Source organism: Papilio machaon, chromosome 2, assembly GCF_912999745.1.
Source record: "Papilio machaon chromosome 2, ilPapMach1.1, whole genome shotgun sequence".
NCBI lineage: Eukaryota > Metazoa > Arthropoda > Insecta > Lepidoptera > Papilionidae > Papilio > Papilio machaon.
Genome location: NC_059987.1, coordinates 4,784,979 through 4,811,984, shown reverse-complemented (window position 1 = coordinate 4,811,984; position 27,006 = coordinate 4,784,979). Strand labels below are relative to the sequence as shown.

At 31.8% G+C, this 27,006-nt stretch overlaps 3 protein-coding genes across 3 annotated transcripts; 2 read left to right on the top strand and 1 right to left on the bottom strand.

Annotated features, from left to right (window-relative positions):
- Positions 1–18,562: 18,562 nt before the first annotated feature.
- LOC106718762 (cilia- and flagella-associated protein 161-like) lies at positions 18,563–21,346 on the bottom strand. Its single transcript, XM_045681322.1, has 8 exons — positions 21,287–21,346; positions 20,936–21,025; positions 20,649–20,721; positions 20,228–20,390; positions 19,958–20,042; positions 19,436–19,594; positions 19,115–19,204; positions 18,563–18,667 (listed from the first exon to the last, which is right to left on the bottom strand). Exons 1-8 carry the CDS (start codon positions 21,344–21,346, stop codon positions 18,563–18,565), a joined length of 825 nt encoding a protein of 274 aa, XP_045537278.1.
- A 281-nt stretch (positions 21,347–21,627) lies between these two features.
- On the top strand, positions 21,628–23,122 carry LOC106718726 (cartilage-associated protein-like). The gene has a single exon (XM_014512888.2). The coding sequence runs from the start codon at positions 21,932–21,934 to the stop codon at positions 23,036–23,038; it is 1,107 nt and encodes a 368-aa protein (XP_014368374.2). The 5' UTR covers positions 21,628–21,931; the 3' UTR covers positions 23,039–23,122.
- Positions 23,123–24,268: 1,146 nt separating this feature from the next.
- Positions 24,269–26,928, top strand: LOC106718712 (zinc finger protein 687b-like). Its single transcript, XM_014512872.2, has 3 exons — positions 24,269–24,388; positions 24,708–24,839; positions 25,152–26,928. Exons 2-3 carry the CDS (start codon positions 24,712–24,714, stop codon positions 26,809–26,811), a joined length of 1,788 nt encoding a protein of 595 aa, XP_014368358.2. The 5' UTR covers positions 24,269–24,388; positions 24,708–24,711; the 3' UTR covers positions 26,812–26,928.
- Positions 26,929–27,006: the final 78 nt, after the last annotated feature.

Below are 27,006 nucleotides of genomic sequence, written 5' to 3'. Positions count from 1 at the left end.
ATTCATTTCTTTACCCTTAAATTATGAACTATATTAGATATTACCATTCAAATATAATTAATTCATATTATACTATAACTGCAATAACAAAAGTTTGTTGATTATCAAGTTACTACTAGTCAGCGTGGTCCTAAGACCTAATCAACCTTAATTTAGTGGCCTTGAACCCCTCGGTGATGATTTATTTGAGCTTACGACAATTGACTAGTAATGTTCTGACAAGAAAATATGTCTATATGAATATTTCTATTTCACCACACAAAATATAAGCAGCCAGAGTGCGATGTATCACATAAATAATTCACATGTGATTTGTATTCTGCACACACAAACATCTTATATGTCTTAATGAACTAAATAAGCTCTAAGAGATAAGCACACGTACGAATAATATATCCCGGTAATGAATACTAATATGAATGTTTTTTTAGGTTTTTCATAATTAAAATGTATGATTATTCAAAGATTGAAAGTTCTCTTATTCATACAACTTCTCTTGCTCCGGCACTTGCAAAAAATTTTTAAACAAATGTCTTTTAATTTTAAATATCTAAAAGCAATTAATTCATAATTATACCTGCTAAAATAAATCAATCTGGAATGTATACCTAAAAACTTTTAAAAGACTTGAATTTAAAAAAAAGGTCAATCTTTTATCATTTAACCAGGTCATACCAGGTAAAAACGCTGGCTTAGTTAATTTCCCTAGAGCGAGGATATAAAAGGACGAGCATGTATAGATAACACGCATAATACGGTAACTAAAAAGAATCCTCTCCTAAATAATATTTCCTTGTTGCTTGTAAATAATTACACTTTCAGCAAATATTACAAAGTTATTCATCCATAATATGATCGCGAAGATTTTGTCATCTCCCTCACCTCTCTTTGAAAAGACAAACATTGAAACAAAAACGTGTTATTACACAGATGCTTTGAACTCACAGAACAGTGCAATGAAATTAATTAGCTAACATAAAACCAACTCTAGTCGTCAATCTTCGTGACAAAGATGACCCAACATTAACGTCATTATAATCGTTTCGAATAATTTAAAACTGCTTTATTTATTTACTAGCTGTCGCCCGCGACTTCGCCAATACATCCATCCAGCCGTCCGTCCGCCTGTCCAGTACAGAACAGAAGAGAACAAAGCAGAACAGAGCAGAACAGAAGACAGAACAGAGAACAGAACAGAGACCAGAACAGAGAACAGAACAGAGAACAGAACAGAACACAGATCAGAACACAAAACAGAACTCAGAACAGAACACAAAACAGAACACAAAACAGAACACAGAACATAGAACAGAACACAGAACAGAACAGAACACAGAACAGAACAGACCAGAACAGAACAGAACAGAACAGAACAGAACAGAACAGAGAACAGACCAGAACAGAACAGAACAGAAAAGAACAGAACACAGAACACGGAACAGAACACAGAACAGAATTTTTTAGATTTAGATAGTTCACTATATAATTTTATTAACTATATATTACTCAAACATTTCAAATAAACATAGCTTAATGGTTCAACGCTTACACAGGTGGGCAATGCTATCGAGTTTGTAATTTGTAATGAAATTCGAAATTTATACGTAAGATGGTCGGGTCGATACCTACAGGTTCACTAGCGTACCGTTAAATAAAGTTTTATAAGCCCGTCAAAATCTGAAGAGCATGAAGTGATAGTACGTAACTTACTACAATAATTCATTTTAAAACTTTGGTACTTTCGTTTGACGTCAGACCTACGTCAGTTAACCAACTTGCATGGCAAAGTGAAATTGTAGAAGTAAACGGAAAATGTAGTTTGAATGAAATTGAAATTGTTGTTAAAAAATGTTGAAAATTATCTTCACGTTTAACCGTCTTATACAAACCGAATCTCATGATATTGATAGAATGTTGAAAAAGGTTGAACAAAATCCAAGAAAAATATCTAGTGATGTTTGATTTTAACAGGTAGACAGTTCCTTGAAAGAAAGAAAGAAAACAATGTTTGACGTCAGGTCTCGGAGAAAACAAGCAATTTAACAAATTAAATTTGAAAGTTCCAACTTATTTGCGAGCAGTTTTCAAATTCCGTTGTTTCCTTTTTAACTATGTAGAAGCTTGTAGTCTAGAAACAATTCTGGTGCGCACAACAATGAAAATATGTTGCCAACATTTTAAGTTATATTCCACAAACAGTTTGATAATATTAGCAAACAACACTTGCATAAGTTTCTTATTTGTAGGTATACATATATTCCAGTTACGTAATTGAAACTTCTTTATTATCTCAGGAAACTGTTTTAATACACAAAAATAAATCTTCAGGGATTGTGTCACATTTAAATTCTTTTTCTTTGTCTGTCTCTTAGAAAATGATAGTTAAGTAACATTTAATGAATAAAAATAACTGTTACGAAAACAAAAACGAACAAATGCGTAAATGTTTTAACGTTTAAGCCGATTTTATAAGCAACATGAAGAACTCTAGTGACAAATGGAAAAAAAATGTAAATTACGTAGTTCTTGTAACTCTGAAAAGTTAAAGTAATTTGGAGTAGGGCTACAAAAAACGTGAGTGAATTTCAAATTAAAAAAGCATTATAATACACGTTAAAGTTTTTCCGGAACATGTTAATCTTTAAACAAAACAAAAAGTCCGCACACCGGAGTAACATAATTGTACTGAAAACATGTTATTAAATATTTAAGTATGTTTTTTTACGGAAATTTGTTAATGTGTGTAAATAAAAATAAAGCTTTATTTACACTTACAAATGTCCGCGTAAATTATAAGAAACGCAAATATAAAGCCACCATTGAAGAATAAACATTTTTGAATTAGAAACTAGCTGTCGCCCGCGACCCCGTTCGCGCAGAATAAAAAAAACTTAATAAGTATCATACTACAACTATATATGTTCTTCCAGACAATGTTATACATTTGTGTCAAATTTCATCAAGATCCGTTGAGCCGTTATGAAGATACCTTCTAACAAACATCCATCCATCCGTGCATCGATCCATCCATATAAACTTTCGCATTTATAATGTTATTAAGATAAAATCGATATTATCTGTTACACGACCCTTATTCGAGAAACTTCAGAAGTTTTAATGATGCCAAAAGTAATTTTAAAGGATAAAGATATCACTGCCAGGATGATGTTGTTAGAACTTTGTACAATGTTGAAAAGTTTGTTAAATAATAAATATTGATTCATATTCTCCATAACACAAATTTCAATGCATCAATGCAGACTATGGATCTATAATTAAAATTTTGTAATAAACTTATCTCTGTAACGACATCATCAAAACATACTATATGTGCAAGATAACCCAAAAGCAGGTTATTTATAGATTTAACAGTGGTAGACGCCAGCAACAACAACATCCGTTGCACGAATTGGCCGGCTCGCCCGGTGAAATACCACGACCACACAGAAGACAGGCGTGAAGTGGAAGCAATTCCGCGTTTCATCTGAGGAGTGTGGTGCCGGAGGCCTAATTTTAGCCCTCTTTCCCTTCCCACCCTTTTTCTTATAAGAAAAGGATGGGAAGGGGAGGTGGTTTTGATGGAGGAGGAGATGCGTAGGAAGGATAAATATTCTCTTTTTGTGCCTCTCCTCCTTCGTCGATTGGGGTAGGCAACGCATCTGCAATTGCGAATTCATGTGACCGCTTGCTCGTTTGCCACCTTGTTATATAAGAAAAAAAAAGATTTTGTCTATTTTTCTTTATTAGTGGAAAAATAAAACTGTGTGTATTACTTTCATGATTTCAGATTATAACAAAAATTTGTGTACCAAAATCTCTCAGGGTTTAAAAATAAAAATATATGGTCATTGCCTTCCTAAAAAACAAAAGAACATGTAAAAGAAGTGTTTATAAACGATCTGTGTTAACAATTTTACAAATTCATGAATTTTAAAGTAGGGATCGGAAACTTGTATTGAATGGAAATAACGGTTCACGAGGAAATAATAAAGGTGTATCATTGCTATTCCAATATGTCGACTGAACCAGACTTTATGTTTTCATTCGCGCCGTGCGCTCCGGCGCGCGATTCCCCTCATATATATACACATATATTCAGGTTCAGGTATTAAAATTTTATCAATTCACTAACTTTTTATAGTCCACACTGATGGAATTTTTGGAGCGTAAAAATGTATGTTGCTTTTTAAAAGACTAGTCGATGTGTTATTTATAAGAGATGATACATAGCTCTGAGGGAATTAATAAATGTAGTTTCAAAAACAATTTTTGAATTCGCCTTGTTTATCGCAACTCAAATTTGACTTGATTGACACAAATTTAAACAACTTCCATTAGAAAATTGAAAACATCAACTTAGTCACGAAGTTAAGTTCGCGTAATAAAAGCAAAGTGGTTTTGAACGGTAGAGATAGACCGTTTCCACGGGTAAGCTGTTTTGTTGGGATAAAAACGAATAAAACCCATTAATCCTTTGATTCATTTAATATCAAGATAACATTGTTAAAGAAAGCAAGTGTAATAATCCCCAGGGACATTCTTAATTGAAAAGGTCCAGCCAAATTAAACAGTCTAAGACAGTTTAAATAATTCTAAGATATAATTAGGTATTTTCTCTCCCTTAGGATTGTCATCGTTTCAAAGGAGTTCGAGGAAAATTTAATTGTAAGTAAATTATTAAAATAACAAAGCCTTTTGTTATTGGTTCTTCTAGTTTAGTACTTCTATGTCGCAGAATTATAAATGTGGTCTAGCTACCTGGAAGCTTACAATTCAATTACATTTCTTGGCTACAAATAACAACATTAAAGTAATTCCATGAAAAAGAATTGCGAAAATATTGTGGTAGTTTTTATTGTTGCTAGGAAAATGGTCATATTGGATTTAGAAAACATTATGGTATTACAATTATGATTATGGAAACACAAGTAAAAGAAATTTTCAAAATATTCAAAATAACTTAACCAATCGATATTCTGTACAGAAGGTTTAACACATGATACATAATGAATTTCGCTTGGGTGATTTTTAGTTATTCTATAGTTTAAGAGAGTCAGTGGCTCAGGGGTTAAGCACTTGACTTGCAATCTGCAGGTTCTGGGTTCGAATCCCGCCATGTACCAATGTGTTTTTTGATTTTCGATTTACATATGTACATTTGTCCGACGTTCTTACGGTGAAGGAAAACATCGTGATGCAACCTGCACATATCTGAGAAGAAATTCAATGATATGTGTGAAGTCAACCAACCTGCACGTGGCCAGCGTGGTTGACTATTGCCTAGTCACCCCTAACTTGGGGTAGGCTCCGAGCCTCTCAGTGGGGACGTATAGTGAGCTGATGATGAATATTTTTTAGTTATTTAATCACACACAAAAAATATATTTTAGTAACTGTTCATGCGGGGTAATTGAGCTGGTTGGCTTGCCAATATGTAATTAAATACAATTTGCAGTAGTGACTTGTTGTCCTCTATTATATTGGCAAGTTGCCCGCGCAGATATGGGACACACCGATTCGTGAAATTGCTGAAGTGAAGTATAATTTCATTTTATCACCAAAAATAATTTAGTTTATTGCAGAAGAGTTCATAGACAGCTAAAAATAATTGTCGAGCGAATCAAATTGAGCAGTAAAAAGGGATAAAAAAGCAGACCTTTTAGTGTTTATTTAGGTTCACATATTTCGGTTATAATTAAAGGTTAAGAAGCGAGGCAGTAGCGATGTATTCTTGGCGAGTACTCCTGGCGGCTTCGTACCTTTGAATTATTTTTTCCTGGCAGTTGACTTCAAATGATCTCTTGACTCGAGCCCCTTCGCAAACTCGACATATTTATTTTACTTCAAACACTTTTACCTTTACATGTAAAGTACCATTAGCGGTTTTTATTTTTCTAAAATACTTATAAAAAAAACGCTTAGCCGCAGGAGTGTATTCGTGACCAATTATTCTTAACAAAATTCTCTACGACTCCGTAGCGTAACAATTTGGTTACGTAAGTATAATATTACTAATCTTCCATTCATTTCCATAAAAGAAAAATTGTTATTTCTATTTGATCAGTTTGAAAATCTGAACCTCGATGTCATTGAAATCCGAACACGTCAATGCTATTCATTAATAAAAAATAATATATGGTAATAGACTGACTTGTCACGACTCAACTGTTTGTTGTATATCTACCATAATTCAAGGTAATTCTTAAAAATGCTTGGTAAAAAGGAAAGAAATGTATAATATACAAAATACAGAAAATACCTCAGACGAAAGTTGTACGGGAATTTTTCATATGAGATGGTGAAGAAATAGACAAGTATCTTAGTGTCAATCCTTCGTTGGTGTCGCAATGCGGTGGGAATATGAAATAAGATGACGAATAAATAGTTTATTAGGATTACGGTGTTTTCATATAAAAAATTTGAATATATTTTTATTCTCAGAAATACTCATAAATGGTAAGGTAAGTTATGTAAGGTTATAGCCATTTTCATCAGTATATTAACGTCAGCTAAGTAGCACCCTATAGAGTAGGTTAGAGCCCATCGATGGGGAAGTGTATGAGCCGAAGAAAGGTGTCTACAAACTATACAGGATGATTTAAAACTACCCAAATAAAGTTATCACAGGTAGATAAAATATAAAACAACTTATTTCGGTATAATATATTGTCAAGAAGTGTACAAGAGCGAATTGGCACGATTCGTCTTTGACTTTGTTCCCTTTGTAATTTAACACATTGGTACGACATCCCTTGGCAATGATGGAAATTCTACGCGTCCCTTCGACCGTTCTGTCATGTGACCGTGACGGGACAACAATTTACGGTACAAACGCTTTATGCTCCCGTCACAAATAAAATGAATCAACCTTTGACGATAAATATCGCTTAATGTAACTAATTTTTTTTGGAGTAGTCGATGTGTAAATAATTTTAAATATCTCACGTCTTACGATATTACATCGAATAAAGTATTTTTCAGTGATAATTGTGAACCTTATTGTTTATAACTGCGTGTCTTAATAAATCTGGAGGTGTACACAAAGGCATTTCTTTACAAGTAATATGATACAATTTTGAGACTCAATTAGTGTTAACGGCTATAATAAAGATCCTAATATAAATAGGAGGGGATAGAGACCAAAACATTTAGATTTTTTTATCTTTTTTGAAATTACTGAATTAAATTAAGGGTAATATTCGCAAAGTATTCGCTGAAATTGATTAATGTTGGTCCATTGTGAAGTCAGTGAGCGCGGGCTAGTTAGAGTGCAGACGGTAAATGGCATTCGATAAAGCCAAGGAGGATTAATATCTTTAGTTTTAGAGAGAGATGTTGTATTTTGTTCAGAACCAAAATAATTTATTACTACTACCTCTAGCTTCGAAAAAACACAGACAATTATGTGTTTTAATACAAGTGTGACGTCAGTGTAAAATGACTAAAATATATATGTTTTAGTAGTAAGAAAACTATTCGTCCATTACGCACCGCCCCACATCACGAACGCCGCGGCATACACTCGCCGCTGCCTAGAAGTCGCCGATTTAGCGGGATTAAGTCGATGCAGCAACGAGTGAACGCCGCGGCGATCACATGAGGGGGCGGTGTCGGGTGGACGACGAGTGAACAAATGCGTGTTAACTTATAAACTTAGATGTTTATTAACAGGTGTAAAGGCAAAAGTTTAACACACGTATACAGTGTTGAATGCATCAGTATTCTAAGTACTTCCGACGGCGTCTACAAAGTTAGAGGCGATACGACGTCCGCTTAAAGCTAATACAAACAACACAACTTTCATATACCGAATAAAACAACCTGAAACAACTTACAAAGTACTTATTTAATAGACTTGTAAAATACGTATTCTAGCCTATTAAATTGATGATAGAAACCAATAGTTAATATAATCTTGTATAATCTTAAAAAATAATTAAAATAATTTCAAAATGATCCTTCGCCAATATAAAAATAAATTTCGATAGATATCTGGTTTACTACTAAAATTTAATTATTTTGATATTAAAAATTGGTTAGGTGTTATAAAATGAACAAGTCTAATTCGAAAATGAACTGTACTTGTAAACTTAAATTATAATCTTAGTAAACAAGAGTTACGGAATTAGGAAACACCAAAATACTTGACACCCAAAGACCTTGTGACTTTATGAAGTCACAAAGTAATACCTTACTAGCACGAGCACGGGCACGGCAACGCGAATTTGAATAATGTAAAGGACCTAAGAGATTCTTCGAATTTTCCTCTCTTGTAAACTCAAAGCTACTCGTACGTAACATAAATACATTATACCCCTGATTATTGTGCTAATAATAAAATAAAAAAAATATAAGCACAATTATTGCCAGTATTATGTATTTCTCAAATGATCTACTTCTTAACAATTTATGTATATATTTCAAAAATAGCTGTACTTTTAACGTTGAGAATAAAAGTTTAAAGCGTGCTCGGTTATTTTAAGTACCTATTGCTTTTCCCTTTCATTGTGATGGTTGTTAAGGAAAATTCTTAAGCAACAAAAAATACGAAAGTGGAGAAACTAAGCGGAATGGCCTCTTGTAAAAGTAATAATGGAGTTCATTAAGAAAGAGTACTTAATTAGTAACAGATTGTCGCTTTGTAATGACTTTCTGTTTTCTGCTTCACACAAATTAGTATTGTCTGAGAAAATAATTACACGTAGACCTGCGGTTTAATCATTTTTTTATATCACAGGGTGACAAACGAGCGAGTGGCCACCTTAGTTCGACGTAATAGCGAAGCTACCGCTGCCTATAGACATCTGCAATTTCAGATGCGTTGCCGAAAATACTGAGCCGTTTTAACAATTCTTACTATGTTGGGAAGCTACACTATCCCCAGGTTACATAGGTAACATTTATTACTAGATTTTTTAGTAGCCAGTCAAATTATAATATCGCTAAACATAAATTTCCCTTCAGAAATCTTAAACTGTAAGAATTTTTTCGCTCCGTTACCGTTTAACAACCGGACCGAAATAAATACAAAGAAGTAAATCGTTAGCGAAGAAAATATAAGCCTAGTAACAGCGAAAAAGTAAGCCCACTCCACGAGCTTTCCACAAATAAGTTAACATTGGTTGAGGTTTTGTTTGCTATTCTTTTTATTACATCAGTTGTTTATTTACCGAGAAATGAAATGAAATACATAGAACTAAATAATACAAAGATTAAAACTAAAAGATTAGATGCACGTATGGTATAACTAACCTTTGATAAATATTGAATTTAGTCAATTGTATTTTTTACATTAGTTGTTAAATCATTTCACTTCATGCAATTTCCGCAAATAATAAAACCTCCTTCTTTTTAAGTCAGCTAATAAAATAACATAATAATCTCTATGCGTAAGCGATCTGATCGCTCAATTTGGTTTTTGTAACATTTTATATCTATTATGTATTAAAAATTAATAAACAATTTTGTTCTCGTTTCTCCACTAGCTCAATATATGAAAGTTCCAGCGTAGTTTATTTCCCTCGAGTGTTGATACGAAGGATGAGTCCGTATTTTAAGAAAAGACCTCGATAAGGAAAATGAAAATGTAAAGACAAAAGAGATTTCGCATATTTTCCACGTATTATTCTTTTAAGATTTTTTATTACAATGGTAAAACGAACCTAGTTTTGAATAAGAAAGATTTTTTAGTTTACTCATAAACTAAAAACAGCTTTTATTAAAAAATAGGCATTTTTAAATGCTTTATAAGAGAGGCAATTTAAAGCTAAAATGGTGGACAAATTATGAAAAAACTGTAACAAAAATATGAAGAATTTATAAATCTAGGTACAATTCAACAAAAATTTTATAACATAGATAAATAGATAAATACAAGGTTTCAAAGAACAAAGTAAATATAAAAATTTGTGTGCATTATTGATACAGTTGTAGATCGACGATAACTGGTCCCACGTGAATTATTCATGATGGAGTTTTACTCCGCTTTGAATGCCGTCGCTTGCATCCGACACTCACAAGCAAAACACATCGCAATAGAAGCAATTTAAACTATTCTAGACTAACGGTAATAATAAAATAAAAATAAATAACATTTTTATTGCCAAAAATAAAGTTATACAACATAGATAAATAAATAATGTACCTAATAGTGATTGCAAAAGGGGCTTGCTCAGTTTAGCCAACACTGGTCAAGGATCTGTATGCGCTGTAACTCTTGCGATGGCCGCATGACGTCACGCATTAAATGACGGTGGTGAACAGAAGAGCGCGATGATAATGGTAGGCGGATTCTTACAAACGAACAAACTTAACTTAAAAATTGTAAATTACCCAATAATTTGTACTAAATCACGTAAGTCATTATACGTTACTGTTTTGTTTTGTTTGTTGATTAATGCCAGAAATATCATAAATTTGTTCTGATTTCATTTAATATCACTTATTTAAATGAAACAACATTAAACGATAAATGTTCGTCGTCAAATGGAAATTAGATATGAACAAATATTTTACTATTTAGTTAAACCTATCTCATAAAAGAGTCATTTATATACAAATCAGCTTCACATCGGTGTAACAAAATATACAGGACTTAAATCCGTTTAGGTGCTATGGGAAGTAAAGCGTGTAAGGTATTGTATACTCTTTTTTTTAAAGAACGGTATACTTAAATATCATCTTCGGATTCATGCGATTGAAAAGTATTGCTCTGTATAGATCTTATTTAACCCGCAGACCACTTTCACGATCGATTTTATCTTGTCTTTAAAAGATATGAATAATTCAACCCCAATGCGGTACATCATTGCTTCATCGTTTAACATTTTACATCGAAAATGAGCTTAGATGGAATATTTTAATAAACAAATTTTTTCATTGTTATATTATTTCATATAAATAAAATAATAAGCGTTGGAAAACTTGGAACAACCTCAGCTTTTGAGTTAATTTTAGGAAGTAACAAGCAACATTGTTATTAAAATTTACTCATGCGGTTTCGGAAACGTCTAACGAATTAATAGCACAAAGGTGAATAATGTTTTTATATAAGACAAACGTAAAACGAGCCACGGGCAGAATGTTGTCTTCGCTTGTCAATCTCCAAGATAAATGACTGTCACAAGATTCCTTTCGAATTAATTGGATTTGTCTTTTGCTCTTTCACTTCCTAATTACATCTTAATGGTCATTAAGACAAGTCTTAGTAGACAAGTCAAGTCAAGACGTACTTCTCCATTATGTCTTCGAATAATAGTTAAGCTATTTAACTAACTAAATAAATAAAGTCCTCGATACTCGTGACGTTTGTGCTGTTTATTTGTTTGAAACATTGTATAAAGTTTTGCATTCCTCGACTAGGCTATTCTGTGTAATCTTGACAGCTGTTTAAAGGAACATAATATATATTTTCTAAGTCAATAAATAGTTACCTGCTTTAAATATTACATATGTTTTTCCCTGTTATTTTGCTTATTTTTTTTTAATACGTCAAAGTCTTTTACGAAAACTGCTATACTGTTTTAAGATTCCATGCATATATAAGTTTGTATAAACATTATTCATAGAACAGGGGACAAACACATTTATGTACAATTTATATACAAGAAAGTACAAGTAATACAGCAATTACGTTAAGCCGTTTTATTTTGACTATATAAAGTCATTTAATATATAGATTGGAAATCTTTCAAAATACATAAGGAGATTTCGATTGTGTGTTATACTTGATGTGATTCTTATCCTTATCAAACGTGGATGGAATTAAAGTTGGAGCGTTCGTATTGAACTCGTATATTTGGCTTACATTTATAATCCACCGATTCGCACCTGACAGTGGATGTATAGTGGAAAGCGGCTTTGACGTTCCCTTTCGCAATTAGTGTGCACGGATCAATGTCGGATTTTCGTCGCAGCAATATTACAGCAGATATCGACAAAAATGACTACGAATAATTAAAAAATATAGTAAGAGTTTGCATTGCATCAGATAATGGGTGTACCGAATTTCATGAAGATCAGTCAAAAAAAAGTTTATTTTACTTAACTTTTAGAACGCGACTTTAAAAAAAAATTATTTTACAGATGTATAGAATATCTAAGTTGCCGTTAATTGACTATTTGTTATTTTTATGTAACAAATGAATGTAAAATAAATTTATTCAGAACGTCTGTCCAGCTTTCTGGCGTCTGTAAAGTTAAACAGAACAATGCTGCAACTGAAGACGGCAAGTAAACGACTCGTAATAAGTTTCGCCGCGCTACTCTGACATTTCGCTTTCGCCAGTTATATTTTGCTAAGTCATTTCACTATCTAATTTATTGTATTATTGAATTTGTCTTAGTTAAATTAGTTACATGATTATTAAATTATAAAGCAATCATTTATATAAAAGCCAATCTAATCCAATTAAGACAGCAAAATTAGCGAAGAACTTTAAATTGGTATGGCTACCGTATTTCTCAAAGCCTACATTAGTTTTTTTCAAACGCTTACAAGAATAAACAATTTTAATTTTGCTCATAGTAGAGACATCTAGAGGCGAGTAGCAAAATCAAAAACTATATTAAATAATAATTTTTAATTCTACAAACATAAACTTATCGCTCTGTTTTTAATATTACAAATGCGAATATTTAGATGGAATCCATCCATTGGGTTGTACATTGGGGTGTTCGTTTGAAGGTACCTCCGGAACAGCTAAACAGTTATTGAAGAAATTTGTTACAGATGTAGTTAGTTTAGTTTTGTTTTTAATTCCGCACGGAGTCGCGGGCAACAGATAGTTAAGATATAATCTTAAATGTAACTGCTTGTCATATATTTATTAATTATATGATATAATATAATTATATAAACGTTATATATTATTTGTAATATATTTATTTCTTCCGTAAACTGTAAGAGATAAAAAACGCTCTCTTTCGTAAATAAAAACAGCATTTTCGTAGCTTATTTAAAATTCATTGGTCGATTGGAGGCAATAGTGCAATACATTACCACTTTTGAAATGCAGATTCAGAGAATGGCGCAGCAGCTTTGTGCAGTTAAAAAGTCATTGAAGCGCTGATTCGACGCCTCTTCCGCAATTAACTGCCGACCTAATGGCCGCGCGTCAATCATTCAAACTTCGGAAATCTCTCACTCCTTTTTTCTTTATCTCTCTCTCTCTCTCTAATTAATTTCAACAACCAAAAGATTAAATAAGATTTGGAACATCACTCTCTCTAATTAATTTCAACAACCAAAAGATTAAATAAGATTTGGAACATCACTAACTCATTATCTAGTATTTATTTATGAAGTGGGAGTCCTTTATGAAGGTACTGTTGACATATATTTTTAATTTTATTTCAATTTAAGGATTATTTTACCTCCATAGGTAAAATTTAGAAATTCAACTATCTTAAAGCTTTTATCATACATGTTACCCGAATAACTGCTATATAATACTAACGAGTGTGTACAAAATGGCTTTTAGCAGTGAGAGACATCGTGTATTCAAATTTTCAATGCTTTCAAAAATTTAGGTAAGAATTTTCCCTTTTTAAGAAAAGTTTTTAGCTTTAGGGGAATAGATCTACTTCTCGGATTTGCCACTTTTGCAAACAAGAAGGAGTCGCCGTCGTCGGTGCGGCGCGTGTTCCGCATTTATAATTGAACCCACGTGACGATCAAACGGACAATTTACATTAAAAATAATATTACAACTTTGCCTCATACTCGTATTTATAAAAATAATGACGACTTTAGAAGCATCATCGTTATAAACTATTTAAGGTTCAATGTAGTTTATTAGGAAAAAAATATCAAATCCCCTTATTCCCTATATTACGTGCATAAAATTAATTTAATAAAGAGAATATATTTGTGTGAAATTGGGTTTTTAAGTTGCGTTCTTGTTAAAAAAGAAAAACAAATTAAAAACTCGACACACAAAGTTTCGTTGAAAATATCCTCGGAGTTTTTGCTAAAAGATTATTGTTTTGTGGGAAATTTAACTTGTACTGTGCTATTGTTTCTACTTTAGGTCAACATTGTTTTGCTTTTGTTATGAAAGTTTGTGTTTGCTTTTAATCCCTTTAAATAATACAACCATAACTTTTTTGAATTTTGTTTCAAAAAGGTATTTGTTAAATAACAACCTTTTCAAATTTTATATTCAACCGATTTACAGGTAATTTGCAAGCATAAATTCCTTTGTTTGTACATATAAACACAGCAAACATATACATTTACTTACGGTACTTGACGTGCTTTGTTTGAAATGTAAACCTGAGTAATCGATGTTGTCAGAAGATCAATTGCGGCTGAACGCGATCAAGCATTTGGCGTACGCACTCAGAACGGCTTCATTACATTAATATATAGCCCATTTCCGCAGCTTGATTCCTAAGTAGATCCCCATTTAGTTGATATATTCCGTACACAATGTTACAATGGATTCCCTTCATCTTATACTATTGAACACTTGTGATCACACATTTTCATTTGAATAAAATTCTTTAAAATAAACCTGAGAATGTTTTGAAAGTGGAAACTAACATTATAGAAAAAGAAACACTGACATTATATCTATTTTTATAAAATTCTCGTGTCTCGGTGTTTGTGGTGAAACTCCTCCGAAACGGCTTGACCGATTCTCATGAAATTTTGTGAGCATATTGATTAGGTTTGAGAATCGGCCATCATCTATTTTTCATACCCCTATTAAGTTTTTTTTTAACTGCGCGCGGACGGAGTCGCGGGCGACAGCTAGTGGATATATATAAATATATACATATATATTTTAATATTCATAATATCATATTTTTTAATATTCTGCCTAAAAAGGAAAATTTGTCTTGATATGTCCGATATATGCTCTCCTCTCTGTAAGACTAGTCGCTATCTATCTAAAATTTCACTTAATATAATTGATAGGGTGGTTTAAGAAACTATTTCTGAACGTAAGTTTGGAAAGGAATTCTCAAAGGATATTGAAATATTTGAGTAAATTTAGTGTCCAGACGCTCTGCAGGTTAGATTTTTATCAAAGCACTTTCTTCATATTTAATAATATTGAGTATCCAGACTACGACGCAACATTTGCAATATTTGCAATTTTATATTCTACGACTAATATATAAAATAAAATTTCAACAAATTTTAAATACTTTTGCGATTGGTTGTGATTTCGTTACAACTATAAAATAGACAAAAACTTATCAATCGTAAATCGGATAATACCAGACTTTTAAGTAATAAATAAATTACACTTCTAATCAATATCATTGTAAAACAGACAGTAATAATATAGCGAAACTAGGCTTGGGTTTTGATGTCCCCAATTAGTGAGACCGGATCAATGTATTTCCGCTACAGCGGTATTACAGGTTATTTCCACGAACATAAAGGCGTTTTTTGCTATTTATTTGTACCATCTTACATTTCATATTATTTTTAACAAGTTATACAACATAATCCGATGATTTAAATAATGAAGATACCCGTAGGCTTATGCGTAGCGCATGCTACGCGAGAAGCTACGGCAATAGCCAAATATTACAACAAAATATATTAAACCTGCATATTCCAGTACAAATTTTTATCCCTTATTCCCCATTGTTATTTTGCACCCTTGAGTGTTAAACGTTTACAAACTTTGAATGTCATATGATATAAATAATCAAATTAACAGCCAAAAATAAATTTCAAGGTTCTAACTGTAAAAATTACCATAGTTCCATAAAAATTACATTCATAAAAATTTACCTTTAGAACCCTTTTTTTCGCGTTAAAAAGTAGCCTATGTTCTATCTCAGGCTCTAAACAATCTGTTTACCAAATTTCGTTTGAATCGGTTCAGTAGTTTTTTCTCGAAAGTGAAACAGACAGACACGAGTTACTTTCGCATTTATAATATTAGTAAGCATTGGACCGCGCGTTATTGATTAAAAATAAATTATGTTTTACTAGTACATAATATATGTAAAAATTATGAATTCAATACATTAAAATGTACCCTCAGTTCTCCAACGTTTCTAGCTTAAATAAAACAAAGCGAAGTGAAGACGTTAAGTCAACGACTTGTAATTAGTTTCGGAACGAAAACTTGACATCTTGCTTAAGCTTTGGAAATGTTTTGCTTTGATGTTTTATTAATTTATATATTCTTTTCTAATACTTATAAATTTAATATTTAATAAAAGGTCGCATATGAATGGTTAAACATTAAATGAACAATAATTTAACTACTATCTAGTGATAGAAAAAAGAAATGGAAAAATACCTAAAAAACACGATAGAAGAGAGTAGGACTATTTAGATAAGAAAACTTTTAATAAATACCCAATTTCAAAAATCACCCTATTTGGGATTAGCTAACCAAAATATTTCTCATTTCAATTCTGGTCCTAAACAGAATGAGAAAATTATTCAAAGCTATTTACCCGCATATATTCTAAATCTTTTTCGCTTCGAGGTTCAAAAGTAATATAGAAAAATGCGAACTATTTTTCACGCTAACATTATTTTTTACGTTTCATAAAAAAATCTTAAACAAATCTAGTTAAATTTACAACTGTACAAAAAATAAGTGCATCGGCTGTCTAGTTTTTTAAAACCAAAATGTTGTTACAGTTTGTCTTTTAAACTATAGTACAACTAAGAATAAAATGATTGCTATAAAAATATCTTTAAATAAAACATTATAATTAAAAGTGATTAATTATTTAACGTGGAAAGTAACAACGTTGAATGCAATTTCTCTAGAAAGTTTGACAAAGTAAGAAAGTCAAACGGAGTGGCACTTTGTTGAGGTAATGGTGCAGTCCGCTGAATTCTGAACGCGAGTACTTAATTAACCGCAACTTCATTGCTACTTACACCGAATTTAAACTATTTTACTTTCATACAAAGCATTATGTAACTACTCGGGTATACAAAAACTTTTAATTGCCACTTCACGTTATTGCTATTTAAAAACTTTTATGATTAAGGAAACAAATGAAGTAAGATTTTTTTTCTTATAAGAGAAGAGGCAAGCGGCGGGAAAACCGAGGAGGTCAACAAAGCCTAGGGACATGCGCAACACTAGAGGAACTGAAGATCCGTTGTTAAAAATGTTAATGTACCGAAGATGATACTAACGTAGGTTTTAAATAGAATTCAACAGTAAATCGTCTGCTTTTCTTTTCCACTATTCCCAGCCTGTTTCAAAGCTACTTACAATAACTTTAATCATATCGACAAAGAATTACAAAGATCCACTCAAAGCCATCTAAAAGTTTGAAATTGGTACAATTTTAATCCTTTCTATTTTTCTTTTAATTTTCGATAGAATAGATTCAATTAAAATTTACTTGATAAATCAACAACTCCTCCAATATAAATAATGATAATTATGAAGAGTAAAAATTAAAAAATGGCAGTGTTATTATCTCATTGTAGCGAGGATTCACTCTGCTTCCGCAATTAACAGTCATGCTAATGGTCTGATAGCGATTAATTAAGACCCTTCGCCCACGTCATAATACTTATATTGTCATGATAAACAAAGACAGGAGTTTTAGATTAGATTTAGATTTTCGTTAAATTTTATTTGAATTTTACAAACAATACAGTCCGATCCACTTGTACATTTAGATGTTAAAATCGAAATTGTGTTAATGTTTGAGATTGCCTTATTATTATTGCAACTATACTAGTAGTGAAAGTTTCGTGAGAAAGCTACATAAACTATCAGAACATTACATTTTGCAACGAGTAATACCATCTAATGACAAGTGACGATAATGGTAATTTTTTACTGTGAGGACACGTTTGCATAAAAACCTAACAGAGAAGAAGAATTAAAAATAAAGGGAAAGTACTTATTTCCTCACAACGATAAAAATCTTTTATTTTAAACAGAGAAATGATTTATTGTAAAAATTTTGTAAGCCGTTTATGGAAGGCTATTTATCACTAAGCAACAAAGAAATTAATAGCAAATTAATCAAATTTTCTTTTAGATATAAATTGCTCATATTAACGAGGTATTTTCGTACTGAATATTGTATTTGCGTGCAATATATTTGAAATGCAGATTCATGAACGTCAGCTTTGTAACGTTAAAAGGCATCGAATTCGGTACCTCTTCCGCAATTAACTGGCGTACTAATGAGTTTGCGTCAGTCGCTACTACTTTAACTACATAAACCTTTATTTCATCTCAATAAAATTGTAGAAATTTTGTAATTTAAACAATGTGCTCTGTGTCAATCATTTAATAAATTCTTCGCAGCTACAAACTCGCATTCGTTATCCTGAGATTGAATCCTATTTGGCTCACAAAGATTTACTTTTGTAATTAACTTTTAAAAATGAACAAGCCCAACTGACTTATGGACACACCGGGGTATTATTCTTGTTAGGCTAGGCTTGCTAGGCTCTAGGGGGTCACAATAATAAGAGTATATTCACATATATTTTCCTTCTTTTCGCATAAACGCAATAAATCATATAATAAAATAAATAATCTGTTTTTTAAATAAATAAATTACTAATTTTCCAAGTTATAAAATATGCGGCAACTGGAAACTATTCTTTTGTCTTCGTCTCAACGTCACTGACCAGAGAGAAAATGTTCTCGGCGGTGCATCGCTTGTGTATGTCCACATAGTTCCTACATGTCACGCCACATTCCTGGACACAAATATAATTTACAAAACATGACATACTTACTGTTCGGTTTAGCATCCAAAATCTAGAAATAACATATTACATCCCGAGAGCCTAGCACGAATATTTGCGACACGCAACTTCGTAACTTCATCGACAAAACATGTCAAAATTTATATGAGATATGTTGTAGTGGCGCCGCTGCTCAAGTTTTCATACAAATTTTGTCGTGACTTTACGTAAATGTTATGACTAATATTCGTGCTAGGCCCTTTGATAGCAAAGCGTCACGTTTGAGAACATTCCGTTACATGGGGGAGAGGAATAATATTCAACTTTACATTAGACGAACTGATATACTAACGCATTTTGTTATCAGTATTTAATAGTGCTACGCGAGTACTTTTTTAGGTAGTTTAATACGTAAAAAGTAAGTAAGACTATTTTTACTTAAAAATTCAAATAAATTACCGGTCCAAAAAACGTTTGCATCCACGATTGATTCATTACACACAAGTTCTTATCTGCGACACAGTTCTTGATAAGCAATTTCGTACTAGTCTGTAAAACCAACCGGTTCAAAGTAATTTTATGTTTCTTCATATAATGCAACTAACTATAGGATACAGCTAAAAACAATATTTTACAGAATTAATTCGCATGATGGCTTGATGGCTAATGACAATTTCAGCAAACGGTAATGTTGCCTTTTATTCGACAAGTATGGGACTCTTGCGCTATGGTCTTTTAAACATTATAGTTATGAATCCTATAAGACTTAGATTATCCTACCTTAATTGGACTCCCTAATCCTTCAAGCCTGTCACAGGGTAATAATGGCACTGTGGTCCAACGACAACAAGAGTCGAGATTGTTGCTTAGCTGAAGGGGCATTCTGTCAGCGGGCGCCGGGGCACCTTCTGGGATGAAGCGCACGTAAAGTGGTGCAGCCTAAGACAAAAATGGATAATCAATAAATTTATTTATCCATTATGCGAATATGTATGCATTTTCAAAAGTAGATTAATTAAAGGTAAACAGTGCTTAACTTTATGGCAGCTCGTATTTCGCACCAGACGCACGTATGGAAATGGGGGCAGTCATATGTCAAAACTCAAAAAGTAGGCCCACCTACCACCCACCTGGGTATATGTTCATGACCTCGCATCTAATCACGGGCCGCTATAAAATTTGAATCTCATACTACCTTGTCGCTTACCAGAAAAATATGCCACAACCATTAATAAGCTGTAAATAAAAGAAACAAGAGTATAATAGACATAAAAAACGGACTATACAATGTTGTAATCGCACCTCAGGTTCCCCATAGTTCTCAGCCTTCAACAAAAACTCGTCACCATAATTTATCTTTTCGCCTCGTGAAGCTTCACCGTTGGTACTGAAAGAAGAGTATCAACCAACATATGTAAACAGCTGAGTCGCAACACAACGAAAACCATGTTTTCGTCATTAAGTCATAATTTCACGGTGTCTCTACGGATTCGATTATTTTAAGATGTTACATCATCATTATCAAATATATATTATAAATTAAATAAATTACCAAAAAAATATATATTGAACCTTAGTATAACGAAAGTATTGCGGCAACAAGGCGTAGTTATCGGTGACAAAGTCATGAGGCATCCATCACAAATGTTCTGCATGTAGTCAACTTGTCGCTCTCTCACCAAACTTGACAACGCTAAACCGTACCGTGGCTTTGAACCTTTAGCTTGTCCTTTCACTGTATTTAACAATGTAAGAAAATCTATTTCATTTGATCATTAAAAATAACATAAGCCTTTGTTAACAGGTGCTTTTATTGCTTATTATCGAGATATACAGGTAGACATCAAATAATAAACGAAAAACCTTCACTAAAATAATTACCCGGTAATCTTTCTTATGAAAGCAGGAAATCTCTAATCTAAAAGATGTAAGTGGTTTATGTGTATGTTTGGAAAGTATTGCTCACCAGTCAATTACTGTAATATTTTATTACCTGGCATATCTGTTGCCACCACTTGCACATTAAACCCGTAAAGCACGTAGGTTCCACTAATTGCAAGAGGTCTCTGCAATATTTTCAAAATGTTGCCCAAAAAATGCTTAAAGCAAGTAAAATCTTGCATAACTAACTACCTCAGCGTAACGCCAACATGCGTGTATTAATAATCTTTATTCTAAACATTGAATAAAGAAGAAATGAGGTGTTTTTTAGACAGAAATCCGATCATCAATAACATATTATATCTATATTATAATACATATCTAAATTATAATATTTACCTCTTTAAGCAAATTACTGAATAATGTCCTTGATCTTTGCAGCAGTAGTTCGTGTCTATCACGTTTTCTAAGAAATAATTTAAATTCATACTGAAATAGTAATTGTAATAACATTAATATTACAAAAAAGACCGCCAAACATAGGGTACTTCCAACAGTTGCAAACAAACGCAGAATTCAAAGATAGCACTAAGCCTATCGGTGTTGACTGTTTGATGCAGTCTTTGGCGGCCCTAAGACAACCACAACCACCAATCTCTAAATTTTTCGGCTCAGAAAATAATTAGCAACTTTTTGGTGGAATAACGATCATAATTTGGTCACCAATTATCTCATTTGATTCGATTTTACCTCATTTTTAAGTCGCTCTTCATTCCAATTGCCTACTAACACAGAATTGTTATAAGTCATTATTTTATAATATGAATTCTTTTATATAACTGAAAAGGAGTAAATTTCAAAATATGTAATATTAACACCGATAATTAATAATTGCCAAAAGTATATATTGTTTTAGTCAATTCAATTCAATTTCCAAGCAGTGGCTATTGTTTTAGTCAAACACACCATAAAAAGATGACATTGATGGAAACAAATCAAAGACAATCTTGTAAAGAAGATACTCTTTGCATGATTACGACACATTTAACGTTAACGTTAATCAAGTCAAGTCAAAAGCAAAAGTCAAAGTCAAAGTCACAAAGTACTTGATGGCGGGAAATCAAATAAGTTTTGTAAGAATAGAAATTAAGAAATTAAATAAGAAACAACATAGCTATTAAAAATCTCCATTTTCAAATTAGACTACGTACATCATTGAAGCTAAAATTGATAAAATAGACGAGTAAAATAAGCTACGTAGAGGTTATTGTACTCTGTTTTAGTAATTGGGTCAAAACAATTTACAATTTATAAAAGTGCGATAAACTCACTTGAAACGATTATATTCGCGTAGTGTATTTTATTTAATTAGTTTTGTTTTGTGTCTTAAAAACAATGTGGGCTTCACGTGTGCGATATGCCATCATTTTTCTTGCATTCGTTAACATTATTTATTGTAGTGCTTTAAAATTAGCATCAATTGACAAAACATACAAAAAAGGCTTAGATGCTTACGCTGGAGAAAGATGGTCTGAATGCATAGCAAAATTTGAGGAAACATTGCACTTGTATAAATTGCATAGGATCATATTAATAAATTGCAGACTCAAGTGTGACTCAAAAAAATGGAAATCAGACATTGAGGAAATTGAAGATGTAAAAGTTTATGAAAAGTTTTTGAATACAAGACTGTGCATTACAGACTGTCAAATCAAAGGATTTGAAGATGCCCACTTAAACAACATGGTATCTGAATCTGTAATAAATGATATGAATTCCAAAAAACCTTATGAGTATCTTCATATATGTTATTTCCAAATGAATGCTTTCCCCAAAGCAGCATCTGCAGCATTTACATATCTGTCTGCCAACCCAAGTGATGAGAAAATGAAAAAAAACCTTGAATATTATCTTGATCAACCTGAAGTTGATGCCAGTGAAGTTGTAGATTTTGAGAGTGAAGTTTATAAAATACTGTACCGTCTTGGAATCAAGGAATACAATTTAAAAAAATGGGCTGAAACAGCTGCCAATATGGAAGAAACCTTAACTGATTATTTGTCATGGGAGAACATGTGTCGAGCTGAATGTCAACATCAATCAGAATTGGAATGGTCTCCCGAATACTCAGTAACTGTTTCAAATTACATGATGTCCCTTGTCATTTGTAAACAAAATTGTCAAAAAAAACTTGAGCATTTAGATTTTTATTCTGGAAATGATTTTCTGGCTGATGTTCTGAATTATTTACAAATTTCTTATTATAATTTAGGAAGGATTGAAGATGCTGCTAAAGCAGTAGAAAGTTATTTGTTATTGATACCTAACGATGAAGACATGTTATCAAATAAAATTATATACAGCTCACTGATGGATAAGAACAACTTCAGTAAGAGATCAGACATAACATACTATTTTAAACGTGACAAATATGAAAAGCATATCTTAGATAAATTTTACAATTCTGAAATAGATAATGCAATACTTTCCATGCAAGAATAATGTAATTGTAAGGAAACAATACTCTGTCTGTATTGGATGGAACTAATTTTCTTTAATTTTAAATTTATATATCAAGAACTTTAAATCATACCAAAGTTATTGACTTTTATTATAACTAAAGTATAAGGTAGATTTTTTTTTATTTTATATAATACATAAGCTTTTATCTATTTTAACATAGTGGATAATTATGTATAACAAGTATATCAAAATGAATTAATGTGATATGCAATGTGCCATAAATAAAGTACAAGCTTTTATAAATTGTAATACAAATATACTTTTTAATTGATTATAGGAGCATTCTTTCATTTCAACCTTTTAAATTGTGCAAAAGTTTTTGCATCATTTACATAATACTGATGTTGTAGTACAATGTTTTTTTTTTTGTGTCCAACTAACAGGAAGATAATTTTATGGCGGTAGGTTTGTAAGTATGCAGTCTAAACAGCTCTACTGAGTTTGAATTGTGACTTTACTTAATGGTCCAGAAGGTTCTGGTGCGCAGTTGCGCCTGAAAGGAAATGTACTAAGGTAACCTCAGTATGTCAGTGGTCCAAGCCAATCCAATGACATACTAGCGAAGAAACGCTGGCGCACCGGTTTCTTCGTCTTGTCAAGTTTTGTTGGATAATAACGATAACGAGCACAGAAAATCGATGTCATCCAAGTGAATAAAAGTGGGGTCAGTGACCCTGATAACGAGAACTTTATTCTTTTTGTAATGCTGATTTTTAAAATTGGGTAGATCATTGTGTCATCACATGATGGTGCCCTGGAATAGCTAATTTTGTCATTAATGCAGATGCAAATTTTCCTTAAAACAATTTCAATTTGTACCGTTAACTCGTAACAATGCTCGGACCGATTATTAAAAAATAATACTAAAAAATTTTCCGTATATAAGATCAATAATTTTTATATAGACATTTATTTATATTTTATATACTCTGTGCTTTTTGAATAAAAAGACCATCTAGCTGGTAACACAAAATAACTATTACCTAAATAAAAAACTTTATTAAGTCCCATCTCGTGTAAACTTTGCGTCCTGTCGATTTTATAACTGTATTGATTTCCATGCCATTTTTAATCTTTATAAATAAATCCATTCACTTTCGGTTGGTTGAGGTTAACTTTATGAAAATAGGATCAAATATATTCTTAGACTAATGTTTTCCTCGATCATCATTTCTATTACTGGTAACATTTTGTTTTTTCTATTATGGCGATACTATTTTATTAAATATTTCTCCAAACTTCATCAAGAGGGCGCCTAGGGCTCTTGCCTGACATATAGTAACCATCGGAAAAATATGAGATTTTATATAGGCGTGAAAAGATAACCAGGTAATATGTTTTAGACGAAAATAAGATTGTTTGCATGATATTATTAGAAAGTTAAATTTTCTTATCATTTCATTATATCGTATTTACTGTAATGACCTAACAAGATTTCAATAGGACAATTAAGACAAGTCTTCATATTGTACTATAATATTTATGTATACATATTGTTTTTGAATTTATGGGATAAATTGCACTTCCTATCTTTGTCATAATACCTTATAAATTTACCTGTCAACATCATAGCAATCATTATGTTTCATATTTGTCCATTAAATTGTTATATATATTATTATTTCATAATGTATGGTTCTCATTACAGAATAATGGCAGGTGAATACAACAATAAGACACATATTAAAACATTATTGTTTACAAAAGCCATACCAAACTACAAAATTCCCGTACCACTTTATGGGCACAAATTGTACCGTTGCACTGATTGTGAAGACAGGTATAAAATTTTGATTTTTATTACAAAAACAACCAATTTTTTGTTAACATTTTAAAGAACAATTTAACTTTTAAACAATGTGATGTAATAAGATAATTACAATGTTGCACCTGTATATAGAACTTGCCCACCTAAAGAGTCATAAAACTATATATTACAAGAATGAAGTCCTAAGAATACCAAACCAAGATTTCATAAAATCTGTCTAGTAGTTTAAAAACTTATAGAAGACAAACATTAACTTTATTAAAAATATATTTATATGAAAATATTTCTCTCTACTTTGGCAATATATAAATATCTATTTTTCAGGTACATTGTGGAATCTAGCTACCATTACCATATTAATAGGAAGTCTGTAAAAATTACTTATAAATGTAGACATTGTGGTCTCATAAAAATATTTTATAATCGCTGTAACTTGTTAAGCCATATTAGATCCCATGCTTTTAAAACAACAACAATTAATATAGGTGATTTGAATGTAGAACCTTTACTTCCTTCATCTGAACTTGTTCCAAAAAATATTCAAAATCAACCACAAAAAACAATATTAAGAAATTATATATGTTATGAATGTAAAGCTGATGATACAAAGACTGGAATCGCATACAAAGATAGAGTGGCACATTATATGCATTATTCAAATGCTATATTATATACATGTCCCATATGTATGTTTACTTTACCAACAACTTGTGCATTAAAAGCTCACTTACGTCTCCATTTAAAACATCCGCCATTCTTCTGTCCTGAATGTGGCATTACACTACAAAACAAATGTGTAGAATATCCATATACACATGATTGTGAAGGTTTTAAAATGATGAGAGCAACTGCCCGAATAAGTTGTTCAGCAAAGAACTGCCATGTTTTTCATCCAAATGAATATAATGAGCATATGACATCCCTTCATTTGAAGAAAATGTACAAGTGTCCAGCATGTGCTATGTGTGCTTACAATGAAGACGAGATGCAGCAACATTTGAAGGTTCACAATTACGGACTCACATCTGTTATTTTGTATGAATGCACAGAATGTAATGGCAAATTGCTGGTTGATAGCCAAGTTGTGAAACATTTAGCTTCTCATGCTAACACTTTTGTGTATCCATGTTGGTGTTGTGGTAAAATTTTCAAGATGCCTTCTAATTTGATAAGTCATCATATGTGCAACCACTTAAAAGAAATAAATATATCCCATCAGTTACAAGAAATATATAGAAACACATACAAGAGTATATTGTCTATTAGGACTCCTGTTTGTAATAAGAAGAAAAGTTCTATCAATTCGATAGTTTTACAAGAAAAGGAGGATAATATAAATCTTATCAAATGCCATTTATGCAAAAAAATGATGTCCCAAACATGGGAAAACATAAAGACCCATTACAAAAGATTTCATAAAAGTTACAAATGTGTTGATATCAAAGTTGTTCTTGAAAAACTTGATGAAGATTCTATAAAGGAAAATAGAAAAAAATTGGAAAGCAAAAATGAAAAGGTAATTGAAGTTAATGAAGAAAATAATGGTAAGGTTCAAAAACACAAATCTGCTAAATGTTCGAAAAATAATAGTAATTATTTAGCTTGCAAAAAATGTGGTCACCAAAGTAATGATAAGGTATCATTAGAAATGCATTTGAGAGAGCACAAAGATCCATACATGGCATATCAGTGTTTGGAGTGTGGACAAAGTTTTGCAGTAAAACCATCATTTTCAACTCATCTTTTACTGGAACATGATATATCAGATGTTATGGATTACATTAGTAAAAAACAATGCTACAATGAAAATGCACTTGTTGCAAAACATTGTAGATCCGATGATAATGATGAGACTGAGCCATTGAAAGAGCATCAATGTAAAATTTGTAGAGAACAGTTTGATAATGCAGATAATTTAGAAAAACATTTTAGAGTTCATGGAATGGCTTTTCTAATGAAGAATACAAATAAAAATCATACTTAAATACTCATCGCAAACAAACCTATATGAGAACCTTCAGTGGTCCTTGTACACAAACATTCTGAAAGTGTAGGTCTTAGTAGGGGAAAAAATAAAAAATTCGGACATAAAACAGAGATAATGCAGGAAAAAATTGAAAAAAAAACATGTTCTGATATTTAGGGAGACTGTACCTAGGCACATTTATTAAATAAGAAA

What these genes read in the sequence shown, in the direction of transcription:
- LOC106718712 (XM_014512872.2), top strand. Translation starts at nt 24,712, where the DNA reads ATGGCAGGTGAATACAACAATAAGACACATATTAAAACATTATTGTTT. An exon ending in TGCACTGATTGTGAAGACAG is followed by an intron (nt 24,840 to 25,151) that starts GTATAAAATTTT and finishes TCTATTTTTCAG; the next exon opens with GTACATTGTGGAATCTAGCT.
- LOC106718726 (XM_014512888.2), top strand. Translation starts at nt 21,932, where the DNA reads ATGTGGGCTTCACGTGTGCGATATGCCATCATTTTTCTTGCATTCGTT.
- LOC106718762 (XM_045681322.1), bottom strand. Translation starts at nt 21,346, where the DNA reads ATGACTTATAACAATTCTGTGTTAGTAGGCAATTGGAATGAAGAGCGA. An exon ending in AAGAGCGACTTAAAAATGAG is followed by an intron (nt 21,026 to 21,286) that starts GTAAAATCGAAT and finishes TTACTATTTCAG; the next exon opens with TATGAATTTAAATTATTTCT. An exon ending in GATTAGGGAGTCCAATTAAG is followed by an intron (nt 19,205 to 19,435) that starts GTAGGATAATCT and finishes TTGGTTTTACAG; the next exon opens with ACTAGTACGAAATTGCTTAT.